The sequence below is a fragment of the Pelodiscus sinensis genome, chromosome 1 (assembly GCF_052426305.1).
Source record: "Pelodiscus sinensis isolate ZL-2025 chromosome 1, ASM5242630v1, whole genome shotgun sequence".
Lineage (NCBI taxonomy): Eukaryota > Metazoa > Chordata > Testudines > Trionychidae > Pelodiscus > Pelodiscus sinensis.
In genome coordinates, this window is record NC_143052.1 from 145,745,973 (window position 1) to 145,770,758 (window position 24,786).

At 42.9% G+C, this 24,786-nt stretch overlaps 1 protein-coding gene across 8 annotated transcripts in view; it reads left to right on the top strand.

Moving 5' to 3' along the window:
• SPAG17 (sperm associated antigen 17) overlaps window positions 1-24,786 on the top strand; it is a 214,958-nt gene that overhangs the window by 13,936 nt on the left and 176,236 nt on the right. For all 8 annotated transcript variants that reach the window (XM_075904827.2, XM_075904833.2, XM_075904849.2 and 5 more), the window contains exons 2-3: window positions 2,704-2,844; window positions 3,197-3,256. In XM_075904827.2, coding sequence (XP_075760942.2) covers window positions 2,704-2,844; window positions 3,197-3,256 — 201 coding nt within the window. The remainder of the gene's footprint in view (window positions 1-2,703; window positions 2,845-3,196; window positions 3,257-24,786) is intronic.

Consider the following 24,786-nt stretch of genomic DNA (forward strand, 5'->3'; position numbering starts at 1 on the left):
AAATATGTAAGTGCTGAAAATTTCAGCAGTTACACTTTTACATGTGGGGGGGAAGCGGCTCCCTGAGAGCCAGTGCTCGCTGGGAGCTGGCTTAAAAGTTGGCTTCCCATGAGAACCAGCTCATTACCTGCTCCCCCATGCTGCTGCCTCTGTAAACAGAGGGAGGGGGGGAGTGCAGGGTACATGTAACCGTGAAGATTAACCAATGAGCTCAAACTCATTATCTGACAGGAGCACTGTAACTAAGTTATCTGCAAAAACCCAAGAATTTTCAGGTGTCCAAGTAGCCTCTGGAATGATAGCTAAAGTTGCTCCTCCCCCAAAAGTCTGAAATGAGGCCCCTTTGTGACTCAGGCTGCTGGGGAGACTAAGCCTTTAAATTGTGCCCCCCACTGTCAGTAGGCATCAGTCATCTCAGGCAGAAGCCCCCTAACCACAGCAGTCCATCACAGGGCAGAAGCCCTGAGGTTCCCTCTCTGTCTGGTAGATGGAGAATGGCAGGTGGGGAGGGGCTCCACAAGTTTCACCCTAACTGAAACATTCACATGTAGCTCACAAGCCACAAATTGGCCTCATGCTATGTACCTTACATAGATTTCTACACTATGCCCCTCAAGTCTACACTGTTATTTATAGCAGGGTAATGTTTTGCTACTCCTCTGCTGCCAAACTGTTCCTCACTACTGTGAGAGGGCTGTGGGAAAGGCTCTGGAAGGGAGAAGGCAGTAGGAAAAAGGAAATGGCTGCAAGAGCTTTCCCTGTTGTTTCTCCCCTGCCAGAGCCTTTCACTCCAATGTGTAGCTACGCATGCTTTATACCCCGCTGCAAGACAAAGTCTTAAGTTTTCTTTTTCATTCTTTCATCACATTACTCCTAGTCATGCCCTGTTGGACTATAATAAGCCATTTCCCTCTCTTCATCCTTTCACATGTTTATACTGTAAAGTATTTGTGGATGGTTATATATCTTCCTTTCTCGTCCCCAGTCATCGATAAGCCAAGGTGTATTGTGTTTAGTTATTTTCCTCTTAAAACAGTTTAAGGCGTTAGTAGGGACACACAGAGAGGCGAAAGGTGAGTTAAATTGGATGGCAAAGTAGAAAGGCCTCCACTCACCTGACCTATCAAAAATAATTTCTTTATACAGAGTGGACAGCTGCCTTTGTCTTCCAACAGTGCTTGGCTTGATTACATCTTCTTTTTCCACAAACATAATTCATACATTCCTGCATAGTGTCTCTTATGCATGGGAAGAGTTCTCCCTCAAATTTCATAAAGCCATCACTTTATTCTTTTTAAATTTCCTCCTTAAAATCTGCTGTACTTATAATGCCTACCTGGCTGTCTGCTATTTGCTAGTTGGTCAACTCCACCTGCTATGTTGACCACTGAGTCTCCTTACTTATGCATATTTATTATTAGTTTAGCAATTGGAGCATGTGGACACATGATTAAAAAGGGTGAGATTTTCAAACTTCCACACAGTGTGAACACCATCTGAAATACTTCTAATTCCATTCCTGCCAATTCTTATGCTGACAGCCCTGGAGATGGGCATATAGCTGCTGGGGAGATCATGAAAGGGCCATCGTAAGGGGCAGGGTTCCCACAAGGAAGGAATTCAAGGAAAATAAGCTTGGAAGACAGGGAGAGTAACTGTCTTCCTTATATGTTCTACAACATAGTTTGTTACTCTAATTATGGAGAATGACCTTATAGTGTGATTTGATTTTGTTTTATATTTCTGCAGTACTGAGTTTGGATTTTTTCCCCTATAAGTTCTGCATGCATTCTAGTAGGAAATATGTCAGCACATTTGCAACCTAGTACTTTTGGCGCTTATATGTTTGTATTTTAATAGAGCATGATTTCCTCTTGTCATGAATATTCTAACACAGAATTATAGGTAAATATTAAATAATAGTCCTTTGCATAAAAGTTTTTTAAAAGTATTTTTGTGCTCTAAATTTCAGGAAGTTACATTGTGTATTTCATAATTCTTCAGGCTAGGAACTTGGAACTCTTTTATGTTTATCTTTTTCAACAGCAAACAAAATTTTGCTTCTTTTTCAATTCCAAAAGCTGTCATGTCTGCAAGTATCAAAATATTCTTCTACAGTATGTTAATGAAACATTCACTAATAAAGACATTGGTTACATTGTTATAAAAATGTTTTATATAGCACAATGCTGCCACCTAATGGAAGACAAGAGGCAAGACAACGTGTTTATGCTTATTTTTAATTTTATATCATGTATTCTAAAGTGTGGCATATGTGGCAATTCTTAGTACATATTATGGACTTCATTAGCTGCCATTGGTAAAAAAGTAATCTGTATAAGCGTATTTCTTAAAACTCAAAGGGCATGTCTACACAGCAGGGCAAAAGTCGAATTAAGCTACACAATTTGAGCTATGTCAATTGAGAAGCTTAAGTTGAAATAGCTTAACTTGGCTTTAGGCGCTGTCTACACAGCAGGAAGTCAAAGGAGGAACACTCTTCCTTTGACTTCCTTACTCTTCCTTGTAAATGAGGGTCACAGGCGTCGAAGGAACAAGTCCTCCAGCTCGCCATTATTTTGAAATAAAGGCTTGCTGTTCTGTGTTATTTCAGAGTAACTACGTCAGTTATTCTGAAATAACGCTGCTGTATAGACATAGCCAAAAAGATGACTTTTTAATGCATTTTTATTAAATCAACAGGAAAATTGGAAACCTAGCATTGCTTTTGTTGTTGGGAACAAAATCGAGGATGAAGTCCACACACAAGCCTTGTCTCTTGCTGTGCAGGTGCCACAGCGGAAGCTCTTCAGTGTGGTATCGTGGGAAGGAATTTTGGAACAGGTATCTAAAATTATTTATTATTAAAACCTCTTGAATTCTGGGTACCCTTTTTCTCCTTAGCCACAAGTACTGTGATGTTAAATTAAAATTAATAGACTAGTCTAAATAAGAAAATAACCCTATTAAGGTAAGCTAGTCCATCCTGTGTCAATGCAGTGTAGTCCAGGGCTTTGTACAGACTAGTTCTAAATATCCAAAGTAGTGGAGCTTTCACTACATCCATTTAAAGATTATGCCACAGCCTAACTGTCAGGGAGTCTGAGAGTTGTGGAGAAAAAATTATAATAAACACAGAATATTTATTTAACCCAACCGTTCTATTCATGGTACTGCATTTTGTTTTACTTTATAGATAATGGAAGCTGGAAATCAAAAGGGAAAAAAGGTTAAAGATGTGCCTATGTATTATGAGGTAAGTTAAAGCGATTTATTGCAGACTCAAAGTTGTTATTACTTTTTTAAATAATTGAGCTTAAATAATTAGTTATTTTATATTTGAATAAAAAACCTTGACACTTGTTCATTGGATACAACATTTAAAAACATTTCTGTGGCCAAGATGCCAAAACTGCTTCCTTTTTGTTGAGTCTTAATCAGTCCACGTGAACTATTTGTAGAGAAAGTATCTGAGGAGCAAGGTGCCTTGTGGGACATGGGTTTCTTTGTGATGCTTGTAATATATTTTCTAGATATATTTTAATGAGGTTTCCATTAATTATAAAGATGTAGAGCTGGGATCTGTTCTTCCAAATGTTCTTAGCAGCTGATGATTTCCTCTTGTCATGAATATTCTAACACAGAATTCTAGGTAAATATTAAATAATAGTCCTTTGCATAAAAGTTTTTTAAAAGTATTTTTGTGCTCTAAATTTCAGGAAGTTACATTTTGTATTTCATAATTCTTCAGGCTAGGAACTTGGAACTCTTTTATGTTTATCTTTTTCAACTGATAAACTTAAACTGATGTACTTAAACCTCCTTCATCAATGAGAAAATAGAACTCTAGAATGCATCATTGATGTTCTAGCGCTTAATGTCTATGTAACAGCTAATTGATGTAAAATTCTAAGTTGATTGACCCAGTGGGATGTATCTGAAGGGGTTAGTAAGCATGCTTAGTACAAAGAGGGTTTCCTTTTATTTACCTAGTAAATGTTTAACTTACAGTTTGTGAGAGGCTATAAAATCCTGTGATTAATTAGAAGATTGCTTAAAATTTTCTCAGCCAGAATTTTATGGCCCTGCAGACCCTGGACATAAAGATTTTTGGACTCCTCTAAAAAGAACTTATTTACACTTTAGCTCAGTGATGACTAATAAACTTTTTATATGTCTCAGGTTTTGGTTGATTTTATAACAGCTCTTTTTAGTTGCAATGTGTTTTTCAGTAATGCTGGAGTACTATCTGAACAAGTCCCATTGGAATTATTTTCAATTGACATGACTGTGAATTTTATGGAATTAACCCTCTTGGTTCTGGACTGGCCTCCCAGCAAACTTACTCTATATTATCTGGGATGTAAAATCCTTTCAGTCCTTCTGATAGAAAGATTTTAAATTTTAGTCCGAAACAGAACTTTTGCTTGGTACCTGCGTTTAATTACCCAGAGGAGTTTACTTGTGGACTAGATACTTATGAATTCTAGCAGTCAGTGCTGTGTCTCATTAGCTACTTTATTCCTCAAAGCCATGGTTTTTTTTAATTGAGAATATAAAATGCCTGCTCTGACCTTTTGCCTAGACCCTATTTCCTGTCTGGCTATAGCAAATTAAAAGATTGATCAAGCTGCCATGAGCATAAATTCTGCCCGCTGTGGGTAGAATTTTGCTCTACAATATTCACTGAGTTCTACTGCAGATTTTGTATTCAATATTCTCATTGTCAGTTATGATAAACATGTACAGAATGAGTGCAGAACACATAGCAGAGATGTGCAGTGCTGATCTGAAAGGAGGATTTTGCTGTTACTGAACAAAGTTTGTTATTCAATGGAGTAAATCATCATGCTAATTAGATCCCTACACTTGTGTCTCAGCTTCCAGTGAGATTGTAGCTGTGAATCCTAAAGCTTTAATGATTTTTGAACAGCTAAAGAATACTGGAACGGGTAGCAGAGTTTAGTGGCTTATTGAGGCAAACAGCACAGGTATTGATGAAATCACTATAACTGCTACAGATAGTGCTGACCTTGATACAAGTTAGTTCACTAGAATGGAATTTCCCTTCTTCCACTGCGGTGCTGCAGTCTGCAGTGCCTGCTTTAACTCCAGAAGACTAAGCTTGTGGTCTTAGTGATACCTTGTGCCAATGAATGTGTTTTTAAAAATGTGTTCTTGGTTCAGTTTTATATTTTCTACCTTTCAATTTTATTAAATATCTTCTTGTACTTGTATTATGTAAATATTGTTCTTATTGTACAGATTGGAAGACAGGGCACTGAAGCCTGATGTATAGGTTATATATAAGAATTTCATTTTGAGGAACGACAGGCTCTTGTACAAACAGAAGTCCCAGTATTATTAAAACTATTATATAGTTTGGAATTCAAATATGCACAGTTGCAGCACTCACGCTATAGGAACACATCTATATTTACAAATAATGTATTAATACATTGAGTGTGTTCACCAAAATTCTAACTCAGGCCAGGTCTATATTGGCAGAGAAAATTGATGCAAGATACACAATTCCAGCTATGTGAATTGCATAGCGGGAGTTGATGTACCTTGCATCGATTTTCTTGGGTGGCCCAACAGCAGGAGGTGAATGGGAAACTCTCCCATCAACTTCCCTTACTCCTCATGACTGTGAGGCACTCCAAAATTCACAGGGGCACTCTGTGTTCAACTTAGTGAGTCCTTACCAGACCTGCTATACTGAATGCCAGAAGATCAACTTCCAGAGCATTGATCCTCCACTTAGTATAGACATGGCCTCAGTAGATACAGATAATAAAGTACATCTGCACATCCATACTCACACCATCCATTGTAAAATAACCTGAAATGTTACCCATTATCTTCCCTATCACCATCACCTTCCTCATCTTCACCAGTGGCCATCATTCTGGCATCTCCCATGCTCTACATCTCTCTCTCTCTCTCTCTCTCTCTCTCTCCTGCTCACAGGTTGGGAAGCCACTTTTATAATCTGTAATTCTGACTCTACCACATCTAATGTATATTCAGTAAGGGTGTTTCCTTTCCTTGTTTGTATTTCCTCCCCTCCTAATGTTGAGGTGTCCTTCTATAGCTTAGTATATTACAGATTATACATCATTTTGTTGCCATGGCACTCTTATGGTTGGATGTTCTTTCCAAAAGTTGGTGTCAGCTCATGTTCTCTGGTTGGCTGATGTTGTTATAGGCAAAATTTTCCCTTACATTTTGCGTTTAGTTCCCCAACATATAAGGGTTACCATTTGGCCAGTTATCTATGCCAAAGTCCATAAAGTCCGTAGGCCTTAAATTTCATGCTAGCAACTGAAGCCAGTGCTTTACAGAATAGTACCTTACAGGATATAGGCATGTACGTTTCCTGAGTATAATAAAGGCAGAATAGTAAAGGCAGAGGCTAACTTGCCTTTACTATATTCATTGCCTATGAGCTACAGCACAAAGAGTGCAAGAGCTAAATCTACAAAGGTACTTAGCTCCTACACCTAATTCCTAGGCTCAGAGCCACCTAGTGAACTCCTGAGTTAGGTGCCTGAATTCTCCCATGCAAAAGGAGATCTTCAGAAGCCAGCAAACTGAGCAGAGAGCCACCTTCATCAGCCAGCAGTGAAATGCATAGGAAAAGGGTGAGGTTTAGGTCCAGAGCTACAAAGGTATTTGGATGCCTACTTCCTGGGTTTTGAGGCCTTAGCCACCTGATTTACAGGCCAGACAGAGATGACTTATGGGCCTGATAGAGATGATTTACAAGTCAGCCATGAACCCTCGCCTGGAGTGAGGTGCCTAAGCCAGGTTAACCATTTTGGTAATCCTTGCTCTAGCAGACAAAGAAGAAATAAATCTACCCAAAAGCCCGGGAGTTAAGGCTCTTACCTGGGATGTGATGTGTGAGAATTGGGTTCCTCTGTTCTGGAGCATGGGTCTGCACATTCCAGGTTAGTGCCCTAACCACTGGGCTGTTAGGTATTTTGGACACATTCAGCTACCCTGTGTGTGAGGTGGCAGTATGATCCTCTAGATCAACAGTCCTAAAATTGTGGAGCAAGATCCCAAAGTGGATTGTGACCCTGTTTTAATGGGCTCTCTAGGGCTACCTTTAGACTTACTGTGGCTTGGGGGTCAAAACCAAAGAGTGAGCCCCACCACCCAAAGTTTAATGCCTTCTGCCCTGGGTGGTGGAGCTCAGGTTACAGGCCCCCTGCCTGAGACTGAAGCCCTTAGGCTTTGGCTTTGAGCCCTGCCTTGAGGGCTTAGGTGGACTCAGTCTTCAGTCTTCCCTCCTGGGGTTGTGTAGTAATTTTTGTTGTTTGATGGGGATCATGGTACAATGGAGTTTGAGAACCACTGTGCTGGGTGTGCTCTTAGAACAGGGGTGTGCAAAAGGGCCTCTGCGGGCTAGATGTGGCCCTCCAAGTGGATTGATCTAGCCCGCGGAGCCCTGCTGCTCCCCCGCCCCCAGGCCAATTTGGGCCTGAGGGCAGGGGAAGCACACAAAGTTTCCTCTGCACGCTCCTGGCAGGGCAGCGCTTAGAAGCACCTTGCACACCTGGCAGGGCAGGAGGAGACTTTGTACACTCCCCCACTCCCAAGCCCTGATTGGCTTGGGGGCAAGGGTAGTGTGTGAAGTTTCCTCTGCCCTGCCCCCATCCTACAAGGAGCTCTTGGCGGTTAGAAGCACCCTGCGCTCCTGGCAGGGCAGGAGGAGACTTCACATGCTCCGCTGCCCCCAAGCTCTGATTGGCCTGGGGGCAGAAGAAGGAGCATACAAAGTCTCCTCCCACCACCAGAGGCATGGGAACCTAGAGCAGGGCTACTCACTATGTGGCCCATGGGTGGGATCCTTTGAACATGGCCTCCACTGGGAACATAATAGTAAATCAATATAATGGTCTTCTGTTCATATGCGTTTTAGTATTTAAATTTCTGGATTGTCAGTGCTCATTAAAAGTGCTGTCATATGGGTGGAAATCGGGTAAATATTGCATTTTATTAATATCAACAGAACTGACTTAAATGGGGCCTGTGTGTTGTGTAGTGTTGCCTTAATCTTTGCATTCATGCCCATCAGTGTGCAAGAAGCTATTTGCATATATGTGCAACTACGCTTAAGTTGCGGCCCTCGGCATGTGCTGTGAGTATCATTGTGGCCTCCGGAGCCATGGTCTGTGGGTGGGAAAGCAGGGAAGTATCCTGGCCCCACCCCTTCTGCCTGAGGCCCCACCCCTTCCAGTGTGGCCCGGGGCCACTTCAAAAATTTCTGACGTGGCCCCTGGCAAAAAATTATTGCCCACCCCTGTCTTAGAACATCTGTAGGTGTGGGCCCTGTTAGTGAGAGAGGCAGGAGAACACCTAATTTCAAAATTCTACTCAGGGCCTGTGGAGATTTGACCACAGCGAGAGCTGAATGTGAGTACATTGTTGGAATAAGATAAGGCAGGGCTTAGGGGGCTTTGCACATACCACTTCCAGTAATTTTGGAGTCTGTAGGGTTAGGATTAGACAAAGGTGCCTGAGGAGCTTACTGTCTTTCTAAGTATCTAAATCCTCCATTTCAACACCACTGACATTCATAAAACTACCACTCAACAGTGGTAGTTTTATGAATGTCAGTGGTGTTGAAATGGAGGATTTAGATACTTAGAAAGACAGTAAGCTCCTCAGGCACCTTTGTCTAATCCTAAGTGACATGTCCAGAGTCACAAAGTGAATGTATAGTAGAGCTGGGATTATAAAGCATGAGACCTTACTTCTAGTCCTTTGCTCATTCTGGCAATTAATTACATGTGCATTAGAACATGTCCCTCCTAAATATGACAGAGAAAGAATGACTTTTTTCCTTTTTATATGGGTTTAAAATTACAACAGACACAATAACAAGTCTGATTACTCTGTCCTCTAATTTTTCCCACAAAACAGTATACATAAATGTTTGTGTATACTTATTTACATATAAAATTTATGTAATATTTTGACAGCTTTCTGTTATAGGTATATCTGGTAATGCCACATGTAATTAAAGTTATACAACACTTCCCGTTATAAGACAATTACAACTTTGTCAAACCCATGTTGTGCATCTGCCTCAGGCGTACTTTTTAATTGTTTTAAAGCTCCAGCTAAAATGGTTTAGCCAGTTCCAAGAATAAGATTAGGGAAAACATGTGTGTTATGACCATGTTGAAAAATCTGGTGACCTTGTCTTTGAGAACACCACATGCTATGGAGTGGGGACTTGAATTTTGGCAGAGGAGTAGCCTTTTGTCTTTAGGCATATTTGTGAAAATCCACCTAAATCAGGACAGTTTGCATTGGCATGTGCTCCGTAAAGACTTGTTCAAGCTTTTCAGCTAAATTGTACAAGATTCCATCTGCACTGAGCATGCTCCATGCCAGGCCAATGAGAGCTGTGAATGAATATCTGACAAAGGCCAGACCTTAGTCTACTTGCCACGCTACTACATCGAGACAAAGAACCTGGAGGAGGGGTGAAGACTGAAACAAGAAGTGAGGAGATTGGATTTGGTTGGCATGGAGAGACTGGGACTGGGAGTGAGTGAGGGAAACAGGGTCGTGGGGAAGGAATTGGGACTCTCCAGGTAAGGAGACTGGGGTAGAAACAGTGTCAGGAAGGGGAGAGAAAGATACAAGAAATAAAGGGGTAACAACTGAGATTAAATGAGGACTCCAGAGCCTTTGCCTCATTCACTATACACCTTCCAGTTTCTACAACAAATGAAGCAGGGGTTCTTCAGACAATAGCATCATAAACTATTTAGTTTTGATTAATTCCCTGAGTAGGTCCATCATATGCACTGAATGATATAGGGGTCCTGTGGAAAAATGTGCATTTCCCAATGTTTGAGTGCTAGAATGCAACCTTAATGTTCTTTTAATGTAGTTTTGTATGTGTAATAAAATAAAGCTGCCTAGCTCATTGTGTAGTTATTTATACACATGCAGACTAGCCCATGCCAGAACTTTGTGCTGCCAGAGCAGTGCATAAGGACCATAAATCTGCTATAAATGAACTGGTGAAGGTTCTCCAGTTGTAGGGAAATCGTTGGCTGGCATAAAGTGAGTGTTGCCAACAATATGTTCCTTCCATTTCTCCCTCCCCCAGCATAGGTTGTATTTTGGGGAAGGGTTTGGTGGAGACAGGAATGAAGTGTACACTGTCTCTGTCTCTCTCTCCTGAGCACATATTTCTGCCCTTAAGAACTTACATTCTAAATCAGCAGTGGTTGGTAGGCTGGATCATGGCCTTCCCTGCTGTGCCCCTGCCCCCAAGTTGCAAAGTCTCCTGCCAGGGGTGTATGGTGCTTAGAGGGAACTGCCAGCTGTTTTGAACAGCTAGTGTTTCCCTCTAGGCGCCACAGGGCCAAGAGACTTCACACATTCCCCTACTTCCAGGCCCCGATTGGCCTGGGGGTTGAGGTGCACGTGAAGTCTCCTCCCCCATCAAGGGCTTGAGGCACCAGAGGAAACCACCAGCTGTTCAAAATAGCTGGTGATTCCCTCTAGGTGCTGCATTCCCCTGGTGGGGGGGGGAGAGACTTCGCACACTCCCCTGCCTCCAGGCCAATCAGCACCTGAAGGTAGGGATGTGCCCAAAGTTTCCTCCCCCTGCCAGGGGCGCACGACACCAGAGGGAACCACTAGCTGTTAAAAATGCCTGGTGGCTCCCTGTGGGTGCTGTGTGCCCCTGGCACAGCAGGGGTGGGGGCCGAAAGATTTCATCTCCCCCCCCCACACACACACACACACACTCTGTGGGAGAACAGGCGAAGTCTCCTCTCTTCCTTCTGCCCCACATGTGGTGCCTAGAGGGAACTGCCCCTTCTGCTTAGGCCCCACCCCTTCCACCTTATGTCCTGCCCCTGCCAGGGGCAGAGCCAACCCAGGAACCACTACCAAAATTGGTGAAGTGGTCCCTTTACAAAAATTATTGCCAATCCTTGTTCTAAATAGACAAGGCAGCTACAGGAGGAGGAGAGAGGTATAATGCACCGGCAGAGTGAACTACATTATGACAGGAAAAACATGTTAGTTCCTTAGGGTTGCATTTTGGAGGGGTGGTTACTTAGGAGGCAATCATCTAAGTGGAAAGGAGAGTGAAGAGTGAGGGAACACTGGAAGAAAGAGGAGCTTGGGGGCATAGGACAAGGGGGGGGAATTAAGACGGGCAGGTATGGAGTAGAGCTGAGGTGTGAGATTATGAGGGTGGGAGAGGAACGGAGCAAAAAGCACAGCAACGGGATAGAGTCCAGTCACAACTGTAGAAAGTTCTCTAAATGCCCAAATGTTCATGCTTTGGCTGCTTCTGCAGCTTCAGTGCAGCTGAGGACTGAGTCGGTCCACTCCTTTTTTATTTTTCCTTTGTTTCTTTATGTCACTCTTCCACTTCACTGTCTGTTCCACAGTGTCATTTTCTATGTCTGTTTTCCCTCCAGTTAACTTTTCTTCTTTCTTCTTCTCCCTTCGTCTCCCATTCTTCCTCTTTTCATCCATCCATTCCTTCTCAGTTTTTTCATAGTATCATTCTCTCCCCTTTCCTTAGTCTTCCCTTTTTTTTTCTTTTTGCACATTGTGTATCTGGTCTTTCTCCCAACAGTCATTGTGGGCTTTGGCAGAAAGCGGATACCTTCACATCACTTACTACAACAAGACTGAAGGGATGCATTTGAGCTTCGACAGTTCTGGTTATGAACTAAGTTGCAGCTTCATTGCCTTGTATTACATTTGCTGATCAATTGCAAGGGACTTCTGGGCTTGTGAAACATCTAGTGGTCTCAGGAAAAGTCATCAAGCAGCTGTGGATTGTATCTGTCTCCCGGGCCCCAAAGCTGTACACTGGGCAGGGAAGGTGTCAGCTTCCTTAGTGATGCGATTCTGCACTCTAGTTGTAGTGGACCCAGGACAAAGTTCATGGCTGTTTCCTTGTGATAGATAGTCCTGGCTACATAGCCTCCTTCTTTTGCTGCAGCACAGAACCCTCTTCCTGAGGGGAACATTTGATAATGACTTTGCAAACAACTTTTGGAATTTCCTGGGCCTTTGTCTCCCTCCCTCCTTTGGGCTTTTACTGCACCAGGCCCTGAGCCAAGAGGCCTTTCTGCAAAAGAAGTAATCACATATGGAAAGGTTCATCTTTTTTATCATATCAGCTTATAGGCATTCTGTGTGGGGGAAAAATGCTTTTAAAATGGAAATGAGCTTTTTTCTGTTGAAAAGCAGGACAATGGACTTCGTTACTATCTTCTGCTAACACTGAACTTTTGCTGAGATGCAATATGGAAAATTTCAACCCCAAAAATAATTTTTGAGAAAGTTCGTATGATCAAGTGAAAATGGTGGTTATTATGGAAGCATGTATGTAACAATAAGTATATCACTACTGTCTATAAGCACTATCAGATAAAAACTGTAATGTCTTTTTAAATACAGTAATGAATTTAACATTTGGCAGAAAAACAAGTTGAAAAAAGGATTCTTTTCCCCTTCTGGACAGAATACAAATTTATAAAATTGAGGACATAAACTTGATTTCTGCTGTTGTTCTCTTTGGATGTTTTATGTTCTTTAGGGGAGCTATGTTCAGCATGCTTCTGAAGCCCAAACATTAGTTGAATGTATACTTTTTCTGTTTCTTTCCTTCATTGATTAATCTTCTTTTATTGCATTATATTTGCTTTTTTACATCTGAGCTGCATTTTCTCTGCTGTTGAACTGTTTTTTCTGTTATTTTCTCTCTTCTTTTATCTTCTTGTTATATGTGGCTTATGTTTCTACCCTCCATCACCTTTCTGTTCTGTGTTTAAAACTTTTTTTATTCCTCTGAAAGTTCAAAGTCCAATTGTTCATATCACTCCTTTAACAATATTTCTGAATTAGCTAATGTCTCTGGTTTTTACTGCACAAGTTTACGTGTTGTGCTTTCTTAATGTAGGATGAGTGAAGAGCTCCTTTGTAAGCAAAGGACAGCAGACCGAATGGCTTTGTTAGTAAGAGATGGTACACCGCATATCTCAGTTTTAAGTAACTTGTTTAAATCCAGCCAAAGGATGATTCTTCTTCGAGTGATTGCACGTGTACCTTTCACTCTTGGTTTTTATGCACTGCTCATCAATAGAAAACTTTTCTGTGAATGGCACCTATCAGGGCAACATGGGTGCACTCTGCCATCATGCACCAGTGCATGCTAGTGCCCCCTCAGTCCCTTCTTACCACTTGTGATAGTGTCTGGAATTGATTAGCTTGCCTTAGCAAGTGTTCTAGGAGTGCTTTTTTAAATGTATTATAAATATTTTAGTGTTATATTTGATTAGTACTTAGTTAATGGTGTAGAAATGATTAATTTCCTTTTCAGTCCTCAGTTTTGGTGTCTCTGTTTCTCAGTACTGAGTAATGCTTCAGTCCCCGGGGCTTCAAACACTGCATCTGTTGCACTAGGACAGTGCCTGTGAGTTACATACATTAAGCAGCTTGAGTGAGGGTAGGGGGGCTCATATTTGGGATAATTGCCAAGTCTGCAAAAGATTTTAAACCACAGTCAAGCTAAAGTTTTTGGTCATGGAAGCAGCAGAAGGTGATTCATCATCCTCTGAATCAGAGATTGTCTTCTAGGTTTCCCAGCTTCTGAGTCAGTCAGGCTACTCCCCACCAAGGTACTACTACTTTCAGTTCCCTTGAGATCCTCTGGGCTGGATTAGATCAGGCAGTGACCGAAGCCCACCATTGGACCAGTGGCCCTTTCGAAACTTGTGGGAATTTCTCCATTCTCTAGATCCGTGTTTCTCAACCAGTGCTATGAGTACCCATAGGGGTACTCAAGAGATGTCTGGAGGGTACGTCAACACAACTGACATTTGGAGAAAACTGAAAAATTTCCAGCCAAAAAACTTTTATGGGACATTATGATTTTAATATTTGAGACTCCTTGTTAAAGTTTAGGGCCTTGTTGCTGGAGGACACTAGACACAAGTTCTCTTTAGCTCATGGGGATAACTGAAGTGAGCAGTTCTGTGCAGGCTAAACTAGATCAGTTCTGTCTCTACATATCAACAGGGAGCTAAGCGCTGCCCACCTGTATCAGTCTTTCCTTTCTCAGAATCACGGTCAGCTGCTCATCCCAAATCTGTGGTGTTGTAAAGCAGGCTTTTTCTGTCCATAGCCTTCGCGTATAGTCCATCCTGCCACACAAGGCCCCTCACACAAAACCCAGATACTCAGAGGAGCATAGGCAGCACAATGCAGTTTTGTGAATGGAATTTGATCTTATAGGCATTCTGGGACTCACAGGCGCCAAAAAAACAGGGAGGTGAGCATGACTAGATAGTGCTTACAGATAAGCCTCATTTGACCGTGGCTTGACCAGTCTTAGGGGCAAGGGAAAAAGTAAACATAGGGTAATAAAACATAATTGTCTAACACTAACTATGCCCCATCTGGTCCTGTCCACGAGGGGATCACGCATACATCACGAAAATTCCTATAGGGCAGTATTGTCATACTACCTCATCACTAGCCTATCAGGCCCTGCCAAATGCAGACCCTAGCATGGCGCAGACACCGAAGTTTTGTATAAAAGACCCTCAATCCCTTTGTTCGACGGAGGTTCTGTGTATTGAGGGCACGTGTCTTTTTTTGCCCGGCTAAAGGATTGATCACCCTGAGGCTGCCTCCCCACCCTTTGAATCAAATATAGGGGTGCACGAGTCCTGAGCATGCTCCGAGTTCTAGTGTGTCTTTATGTTGTTATCGTTGCAGGATTTGTAAGTATTGCTTAAATTTATTAATTGGTGGTTTAGTTAATAGTTAAGCTGTATTAATTATATCCTATAATCCTGTGAAGTATAAGTAAGTCATATTAATTGTATTGTATAGATAGTGTGATTTTGTGCTATGTGAAAGGGTTAAGCTTTAGCCCAGGTATTAGTGTTAGAAGAAAAACCTTTGAGTTGTCAACTTGTAACAGTAAAAAATCAATGACTAACTCCACCAGCTGTCCTAAAGTGACATTAGAGGGATTGGCTGTGGGTGGTTCTTTTATTATCATTATTTTGGCTTTGTTTTTTGTATTTTTCATTTGTATGCTACGTTGCCTTAGGCGAATGAGGGATAGTGATTTGATATAAGTGAATTGTAATCAAAGAATTGTAATCAGTTGGGTATAATTGTGCCCAAGCTTTTCTACGCTGTAAAAGTACTGAGCAATTGCTAGTTTAAACACCTACTTGTTAATTGCTGGTTTTGACCACTTAATAAATATCATTTGTTTCACCATCATCCAGTAGTTTTCACTGGGTAGTCGGCTTTAACCCTTGAGGCTCCCATCACATCACCGAACCAAGGTGTAACATGTGGGAACTTCACTTACAGCCTCGAGGCTCCATTACTAAATCATAAGAAGGCTCCTTTTGTGGACAAAATTGTAATGTCTTGTTAAATAGTAGAAAGCCCTCCACCAACACTATGTACATTTTGAAGTGGAAGCATCTTTCAATCTGATTTTGTCAGTCCTGTATTTCTGATTTAGTGCTCAATCCAGAGTATCCTGAACTGTCTATTGTATCTAAAACAGCAAGCATTGTCAGTTTCATCAAGGTCCACTTGGCAGCATGATCGGAGTGGTATTTAACCCCTTGTTAACAATTTCAGCAAAGAAGAATTAGGAGAGTGAATTCCTCTCTTCATCTTCAGCCAGTCCTTGTGGGAGGAGGAGGGGAGGAAGGGCTTGCATGCCTTTGTGGACAGAGGACCTCTTAGCTGACAGGAAGATTTACACTCAATCATTTGGTGGGTTTTTAAACAGTGGACCTTACTTAGCAGAAGAGTTGACAATCCCCTCAGACAAAAGACAGTGGGCAGTGGTATTACAGCTGCTAACATCAGCCCTCTTTATGCTGTATAAAATATGACTAAACACTTGGGCTGTGTCTACACTGGCATCTCTTCCGGAAAAGGGATGCTAATGTAGCATGTTGGAATAGGCAAATCCGTGGGGGATTGAAATATCCCCCGCGGCATTTGCATTAACATGGCTGCCGCTTTTTTCCAGCTTGGGGAAAAGCCAGAGAAAAGCGCCAGTCTAGACGTTATTCTCCGGAAAATAAAGCCTTTTCCGGAGGATTTCTTATTCCTACTTGAAATAAAGCCTTTTCCGGAGGATTTCTTATTCCTACTTGAAAGTAGGAATAAGAAATCCTCCGGAAAAGGCTTTATTTTCCGGAGAATAACGTCTAGACTGGCGCTTTTCTCCGGCTTTTCCCCAAGCCAGAAAAAAGCGGCAGCCATGTTAATGCAAATGCCGCGGGGGATATGTCAATCCCCCGCGGATTTGCCTATTCCAAAGTCTACATTAGCATCCCTTTTCCAGAAAGGGGTGCCAATGTAGACATAGCCTTGGTATTTTATTAAGACTGCCTCATTTTAGTCTTTCTCTAACAATTTTTTCCTCTTCCAATATCTTTTATTTATAAAGAAAAGCAGCATATAAACACTAATTAATGTTTTACCTGTGTGTACCTAGCTCACTCTGAGAACTGAGAATATATTGTCTGAAAAAACAGAAATGTCCATATGTTTTTTAACATCTAGCTGTGGTGCTATTGAAGTGTGGGGTTTTTTTTCCTGGCTTATGCTTTCAGAAACCATCAGGCAGATTGTGTGATGTCTGCAGCAAGTCACGTACATTTCTCTACAAACACTATTAACGTGCTCTGGCAGGGGCAGCAGGATCTTTGCATTTACTAGTCACACACAGAACAGATTTTCGTCCTGTCACTTCCAAGGCAAAAAAACAATATTTAAGATATTGGGGAGCTTCCACAGAATAGTAAAACACAGCAATAAAACAGCCTAAGTGGAAAATATGTAATGTACTTTGCCAGAAAATAAGTTATTTTAAAGTAGTCTTCCTTTAGAAGACCAAATATTTCCTTCAACTAGCAGTTTGCTAGGTCGGTCTTGAAAGTAGATTTAATAGGTTATGGCTAGTAACATGGAGATTCTGTCCAGGGTTAATAGGTCTTTCAAAGTGTCTGTGATATAGGGGATACTTCTATCAGAGCACATTGGTTTTAGACTGGAACTTCTGACAGATGCTGTGGTTGTCCTCTAAATGTATATGAAAATATGTACAGCTACATCACTTCAGTCCTCACACACCCCATTGTCACCCTTTTTCACTTGACAAACCAGTTAAAATGGTACTTCTACTTAAATATTTTTCATGGTCTTTCTCCAGACAGACTTAAATACCTTATCTCTCTTTACTCTTCCCCCAATGATGTTCATTAGATGTTCACCTAGGCTATGTCTAGACTGCAGGCTTCTTTCGAAAGAGCCTCTTTCGAAAGAGCCTCTTTCGAAAGATTGCGTCTAGACTGCAGGCGGATCTTTCGAAAGAAAAATCCGCTTTTTCGAAAGAGAGCACCCAGCGAGTCTGGATGCTCTCTTTCGAAGACGGCCTCTTTACATTGAAGAACGCCTTCCTTCGAAAGAGGAACTTTCGAAGGAAGGCGTTCTTCCTCATGAAACGAGGTTTACCGCCATCGAAAGAAAAGCCGCGTTCTTTCGAAATAATTTCGAAAGAACGCGGCTTGAGTCTGGACGCAGGGGAAGTTTTTTCGGGAAAAGGCTTTTCCCGAAAAAACCCCTGAGTCTGGACACGGCCCTAGTGCTGCCCTCCTCTCTGTCTCTTGCTGTGTCTTCATTGTCAACAAAAAAGTTTCTTACGAGAATGAAAGTCAGAGGGTTGAAAATGATCATTTACTGTTGTAGTTCCAACCATAAACAATGCTGACTCATGATCCAGCAGTGTAACTCCATTATCCACCAGGCAGCCTATAGGAAACCAAATTCTTTGGGTTCCGGCAGGAGTATGGTTACAAAGCTGAAACGTAAAGGAATTGATGGAAGAGCACCACTGCAACCTCTTGCTTAATTTGACTCAACACAGGAAGCCTTACCTGGCCTGGGCACAGAAAGGATTGACAGATTGATAGCTGTTTCTCGATTCTGTTCGTGGTGTTGCATGGACGTTCTCAACTGATGGTGTGAATCCTCTTCCTCCAGTCAGGCAACTTAAGCGCCTAAAGTTTTTGTGAGATGAGCTCAGCATTCACTAAACGCCACACACAATGGCTCGAGAAGAAGGAGGTTGAATACTTAGACGCTGGTCAGGGAGGGAGTGCAGGTAAATATGATTCTGTAACTTGATGGTTCTGGCACTCACTGGGCTTTAATAACTCTTAATTATTTTATACAGAAAGTGGGCAGCTTTAACAGGAGAGATTGAGGGAGTATCAGTCCACAATATCCCATAGCTCAGGGCATTCACCTGAGTGGTGGAGATTCCTATTCAAAGACTTTCTCTTCTCTGGCAAAGAGGGGAATTGAACCTGGGTCTTCCACATCCCAAATCAGTGCTATAATCATTGAGCTAAAAGATATTAAGTGAGGACCAATTCCTCCTTCAGACAAATTTTTAAAGGGATCAAGTCTGATAGACAGCCTCCAAGACTTTTTCTACACTACTGTTTAAATTGATGTAATTTATGTCACTTAAGGATCTGAAAAAGTGATGTGTACTGAAAGCAGTGTCAACATGGTAATATGTCAGTGGAAAATGGTCTCTCATGAACATAGCTTCCACCTCTTGTTGAGGTGGAGTAATGCTTTCCCACTGGCATAACTCATCTTCACAATGCACTATAGGTGCTTCTGTGCTATCTTCTCCTGATTTGTGAATTACTCTGCAACGTAGGCACAAGATAGGTATCCAGAGGAATACACATGATGTGTGCAGATGCATAGGGAACTGTTATCCTGAGAATTTAGGTTAGTTTAGGCACCTCCAGTGTTCAGCAAGAGCTTTGTGAATTGCTGTGGAGCCTAAAACTTAGACTTAGACACTTCAACCCCACAGTTAGGTTTCTAGGTACATTTATGAATCTGACCTTTAGTGCAGGAGTCATTAGTAGGAGGACCAGAGCCAAATCTGGACCACAAGATGCTTTTGAATGAATCCCAAATTCTTTTTATTTACTTGGGCTGGAGAAATGGGTAATCAGTGAGGTGGCAAAACTTGCAGATGATACTAAGCTGCTCAGGATAGTTAAGTACAAAGTAGACTGTGAAGAGCTTGAAAAGGATCTCACAAAACTGGGTGACTGGACAACAAAATCATTAAGAAAGGGGAACATCATAAGACAGAAAATATCTTAATGCCTCTTTATAAATCTGTCATACACCTACATCTTGAATACTATATGCATATACGATCGGCATAAGCCGATTACCTGCCGATCCGTTTTTGCGCTGGGTTTTTTGCGCAAAAACAAGTGGTGTGGACGTTGTCTTTTTGCACAAAACCCCCTTTTTCTGCAAGAGGCCAAGGAGAACAATTTTTCTCCCTCCTTGTGACACCCTTTTAAATACCTGAAAACCGCTATCATGTCCCCTCTCAGTCTTCTCTTTTCCAAACTAAATAAGCCCAATTCTTTCAGTCTTCCCTCAATAGGTCATGTACTCTATACCTTTAATCATTCTTCTTGCTCTTCTCTGGGCCTTCTCCAGTTTCTCTACATCTTTCTAGAAATGTGGTGCCTAGAACTAGACACATTACTCCAACTGAGACATAATCAGCGCAGAGTAGAGCGGAAGAATGACTTCTCGTGTCTTGCTCACAACACACCTGTTAATGCATCCTAGAATCATGTTTGCTTTTTTTTTTTTTTTTTTTTGCAACAGCATCACACTGTTGGCTCATATTTAGCTTGTGGTCCACTATGACCCCTAGAGCCTTTTCTGCAGTACTCTTTCCTAGACAGATGCTTCCCATTCTGTATGTGTGAAACTGATTGTTCCTTCCTAAGTGGAGCACTTTGCATTTGTCCTTCTGTGACGGGGTGAGGTCACAGAAGACCCCTTGGGGGGGGGGGCGGCTCTCAGATTGCTGCCGCTGCCACTCACCTTTGCACTTTCTGGGGCTTCTCCTCGCCTGGTCCAGCTGGGCCAGCTCCACTGATTTTTTTCCCCCAGCTGAAGCCCTGGGCTGAGATCTCTGCCCTCTGCCCCCGAGAAGCAGTATGGACACTGATCTTCTTCAGTTCCAAAGAGAGTACAGTTTTGGGCCCAACTTCCTGGGATCAAAACTCCCTATGAATTACCTGAGTAAGCTCCTTTAGCAGTGAAAGGGAAAGTGTACACACTGTCTTACCCCACCAGATAACAAATATTTACACTGGATTTGGTAGAAAATAAAAGTTATTTTTATTAAGTACCAACAGTAGGATTTAAGTGGTAATAAGTGAGAACAGGCAGAGTGTAGCCAGACACGAACCCCATCTTGTTCCCCCCCCCCCTCCAGAGAGCAAGAGAAAGGCAGTCAGCCTTTGATGCCCTGGGAACGCAGGTGTGCTGCCTGTTCCTGACTCTACCATAAACAGAAACCAGACAGTAAATGGGCTAGCTGACAACCCGGGGCCTCCCGTCGCCCTGATGGCTAGTACCAATAATTGACACGCCAGCACTGTCCCAGGAGAGGAATCTTCGCCCATCACATACCAGAGGTGCCCATTGTCTGCATTTTCCCAGGTGTGAATTATGCTTTGCACCCTTCGTGGGAAACTTGGCATTCAAAGCCATTTTTCCTAATTGGCCACTTGAGACCAGGAAGAAGCCTACATGACCCAAGGGGTATAAAAAGGGGTTTTGTAGCCCACCCCATTTGAGCTCCAATCATCTATACCTGCTGGCAGGTATTGATTGTCTCCCGAGGTCTGTGGGACGCCCAACCTCGTCCCACAGGGATTGAGAGAAAGACGCTGGCCACGCCAAGTCTGGAACGCAGGGGTAAGAATATGTACCTGCTAGGTGTCTATTTTGCATACATTTAATAAAAGCTCAGAGAACCAAAAGGGTTTCATGGTACCTATAAGTGACTTATTAGAGTAATTTCTGTCCTGTCCTTTGTAGTGGCTGTGTTATCTGTAACACAGCAGTAGCATTTAACAAATAAGTTTACCCTGTAACAATAAAATAGTAACTGTTTAAGCTTTAACCTGACTCCTTCAGTTGCTGTAACAGAACCAAGCACAATTTAAAAGAACTTCAGCCGGTCATAAGGGACTCACTGCCCTGACCGTCGGCTGACACAGAGTAAAGTAGGTTACAAATCAAAAGAAACAAACATGCTTAGCTAATTCTACACTGAAACTTCAATACAAACTTTTTCAAACTCACCCTAAAACCTCTTTTCCAGCTGCCCCTCCAAACCAGAGCTGTCTCCCCACCCTGGGGTCCTTGGCTCCTTCCTTCAGGTGCAACCCAGCCCAAAGACCAAGGCCCCTGCTTTCCTATTCTTTTTAAGGAATTGAGGCTACTCCCTACCAACCACTGCTCAGACTTAAGGACAAAAGAGATTGTTTAACAATTTTTGATCAAGACATCAAGAGTAACACAGTCAATGTCTCTCATTCACACATTTAAAGCCCACAAAGTATTCACCACAGCATATGTCTAATTTTATGCACAAAAATGATACATGCATCAAAGTAAGATAAACAGAACCAGTGGATCATGACATGAAGATTGCATGAAGTACTTGAAATAATTTGCTCAAAGCAACTCTGAGTTATGTATATTCATGTCCATAAGTCCATTTCATAAAGCATGGGAGGGTGTCCATCACACCTTCTTAAACTTCATCATGTTTACCTCAGATAATTTCTCCAGTTTATCCAGATAATTTTTAATGTTGACCCTATCCTCCAATGCTGTTGCAAACCCTCCCATCTTGGAATCATCTGCAAACTTAATAAACGTACTCTCTATGCCAATATCTGAATTGTTGATGCAGATATTGAACAAAACCAGTCCCAAAACAGACTCCTGCAGAATTTCACCCTTCCAGCATGACTGTGAACCATTAATAACTACTCTCTGAAAATGGTTATCCAGACAGTTATGCACCCATCTTATAGTAGCCCCATCTAAGTTGTATTTGCCTAGTATATTGATAAGAAGGTCATGCGAAACCATATCAAATGCCTTACTAAAGTGTAGGTATATCACGTCCACTGCTTCTCTCTTATCCACAAGACTTGTTATCCTACCAAAGAAAGCTATCAGATTGGTTTGACATGTTTTGTTCTTGTCAAATGGCTGTGATCTGTCACCTTATTTTCTTCCAGATGTTTGCAGATGAATTCCTTAATTACCTGCTCCATCATTATTCCTGACACAGAAGTTAAACTGGCTGGTCTGCAGTTTCCTGGGTTCTTCTTATTTCCTTTTTTATAGATGGGAACTATCCTTTTTATAGATGAGCCCAGGGTGAGACTAAATATTGACATCAAAGCATAGGCTGAAGAATAGCTCAAGGGAGAACATGAAGGATATTTTGTAAACTTTCAGTTGGACCTTCTAGATAAGAACAGAAGAGAGAGCATGTTACATGGTTAGTAGGCGGTTTCTGGGCAGATGATGATGGCCATTTTATGCTCTAATACCGGGGGGCGGGGCACGCCAAGGGTAAATATGTGTCATATCACAGGTGCACAATTGAAAGATACTATCTTGGTAAATCTTTCTCTAACAGAGTGCAGAGAGCTAGGGAGTCGCATTTAAAAATATTTCTTTGGGGAGATCAATGCATCCTTTCTCAGAGCTTAGAACGCCAGAAGCAGAAACTTTTGAATATTCATTTAAAAGTGCTACATTCATTGGGGTAAAGTTCCTACTTCCAAAGATCTATCTTCCTGGATATAGCCTCCTGGCTTGGTAAAATCCATCCTTCTTCCTTGGTAAAATCTCAGGTGACAGAGAAAGAAAAGAGCACTGGTTTCACAAAAAGTAGAGACCTAAGTTTCCTTTACCAGGTCCTTTCTTTAAGAGCCACATATCCTTCTGGGTCTCAGAGTCTAAAGGTAGCATAAGGCCCTAAAAGAGTTCTTCTGTCATCCTTTCAAGAACCAGTCATAGAATCATAAGACTGAATACTAGAACTGGAAGGGACCTCAAGAGGTCATCAAGTCCAGTCCCCTGCCCTCATGGCAGGACCAAGCACCATCTAGATCCTTAGTGACAGATGTCTGTCTAACTTGCTTTTAAATACAGGCAGTCCCCGAGTTACGCGGATCCGACTTATGTCGGCTCCGCAGTTACGAACGGGGTTTTTCTCGTCCCGGAGGACGGGAGCGGCGGGACGCCCAGATGTGCTGCGGTCCCGCCGCCCGCGTCCTCCGGGGCGAGAAAAGCTGCTCTGCATCTCCCTGGTCTGCTGGGGGGAATCCCCCCCCCCAGCAGACCAGGAAGACGCTGAGCAAAGCCGCGGAGCACGCGGTCAGCGGGACAGCCCAGACGCGCCGCGACTGTCCTGCTGCCGGCGTCCTCCGAGGCTTTGCTCCCCGTCTCCCTGGTCTGCTGGTCTGCTGGAGACCAGCAGACCAGGGAGAGGGGGAGCAAAGCCTCGGAGGACGCAGCAGCGGGACAGTCGCGGCGCGTCTGGGCTGTCCCGCTGCCCACGTGCTCCACGGCTTTGCTCCACGTCTCCCTGGTCTGCTGGGGGAGGGGGGCGCAGCTGGTGCGCCTTCACCCCCCCAGCAGACCAGGCTTTTCTCCGGACGCCTGTGGTAGAGCAGCTGGGGCGCTGCCGGTTGGTCCCGCAGCGCTGCTCTGGGCGCTACTGGACCAACCCGGCAGCACCCCAGCTGCTCTGCCCCAGGCGTCCTGATTCAGCCGCTGCTGGTCAGTTTCAGGAGCGGCTGAATCAGGACGCCTGGGGCAGAGCAGCTTGGGTGCTGCTGGGTTGGTCCAGTAGCGCCGAGGAGCGGCGCTACTGGACCAACCCAGCAGCACCCCAGGTGCTCTGCCCCAGGCGTCCTCAAGTCAGCCGCTGCTGAAACTGACCAGCGGCTGACTACAGGAAGCCCAAGGCAGAGTTGCTTTGCCCCGGGCTTCCTGGAATCAGCCGCTGATCAGTTTCAGCAGCAGCTGACTTGGGGACGCCTGGGGTTCTTAAGTTGAATCTGTATGTAAGTCAGAACTGGCATCCAGATTCAGCCTGTTGAAACTGATCAGCGGCTGATTCCAGGAAGCCCGGGGCAGAGCAACTCTCTCAGCGGCTGAATCTGGACGCCAGTTCCGACTTACATACAGATTCAACTTAAGATCAAACCTACAGTCCCTATCTTGTACGTAACCTGGGGACTGCCTGTATCTCCAGTGATGGAGATTCCACAGCCTCCCTAAGTAATTTATTCCAGTGCTTAACCATTTTGACAGGAAGTTTTTCCTAATGTCCAACCTAAATTTCCCTTGGTACAATTTAAACCCATTGCTTCTTGTCCTATCATGAGAACTTAGGAGGAGGGAGAAAAATATTCTCCTTAACAACACCCTTTTAGGTACCTGAAAGCTGCTATCATCTCCCCTCTCACTCTTCTCTTTTCCAAAGTCAACAAATCCAGTTATTTCAGTCTTCCCTCATAGGTCATATTTTCTAGACCTTTAATCATTTTTGTTGTTGTTTTCTGGACCTTCTTCAATTTCTCCACCTCTTTCTTGAACTATGGTGCCCAGAACTAGACACAGTACTCCAACTGAGACCTAATCAGCCCAGAGTAGAGGGGAAAAAATACTTCTTGTTTCTTGCTCACACTGCCCCAGTTAATGCATTTGCGAATGATGTGCGGTGTGTCTTTTTTTTTTTTTTTTTTTTTTTTTTTTTTGCAAGGATGTCACACTGCTGATTCATTTTAA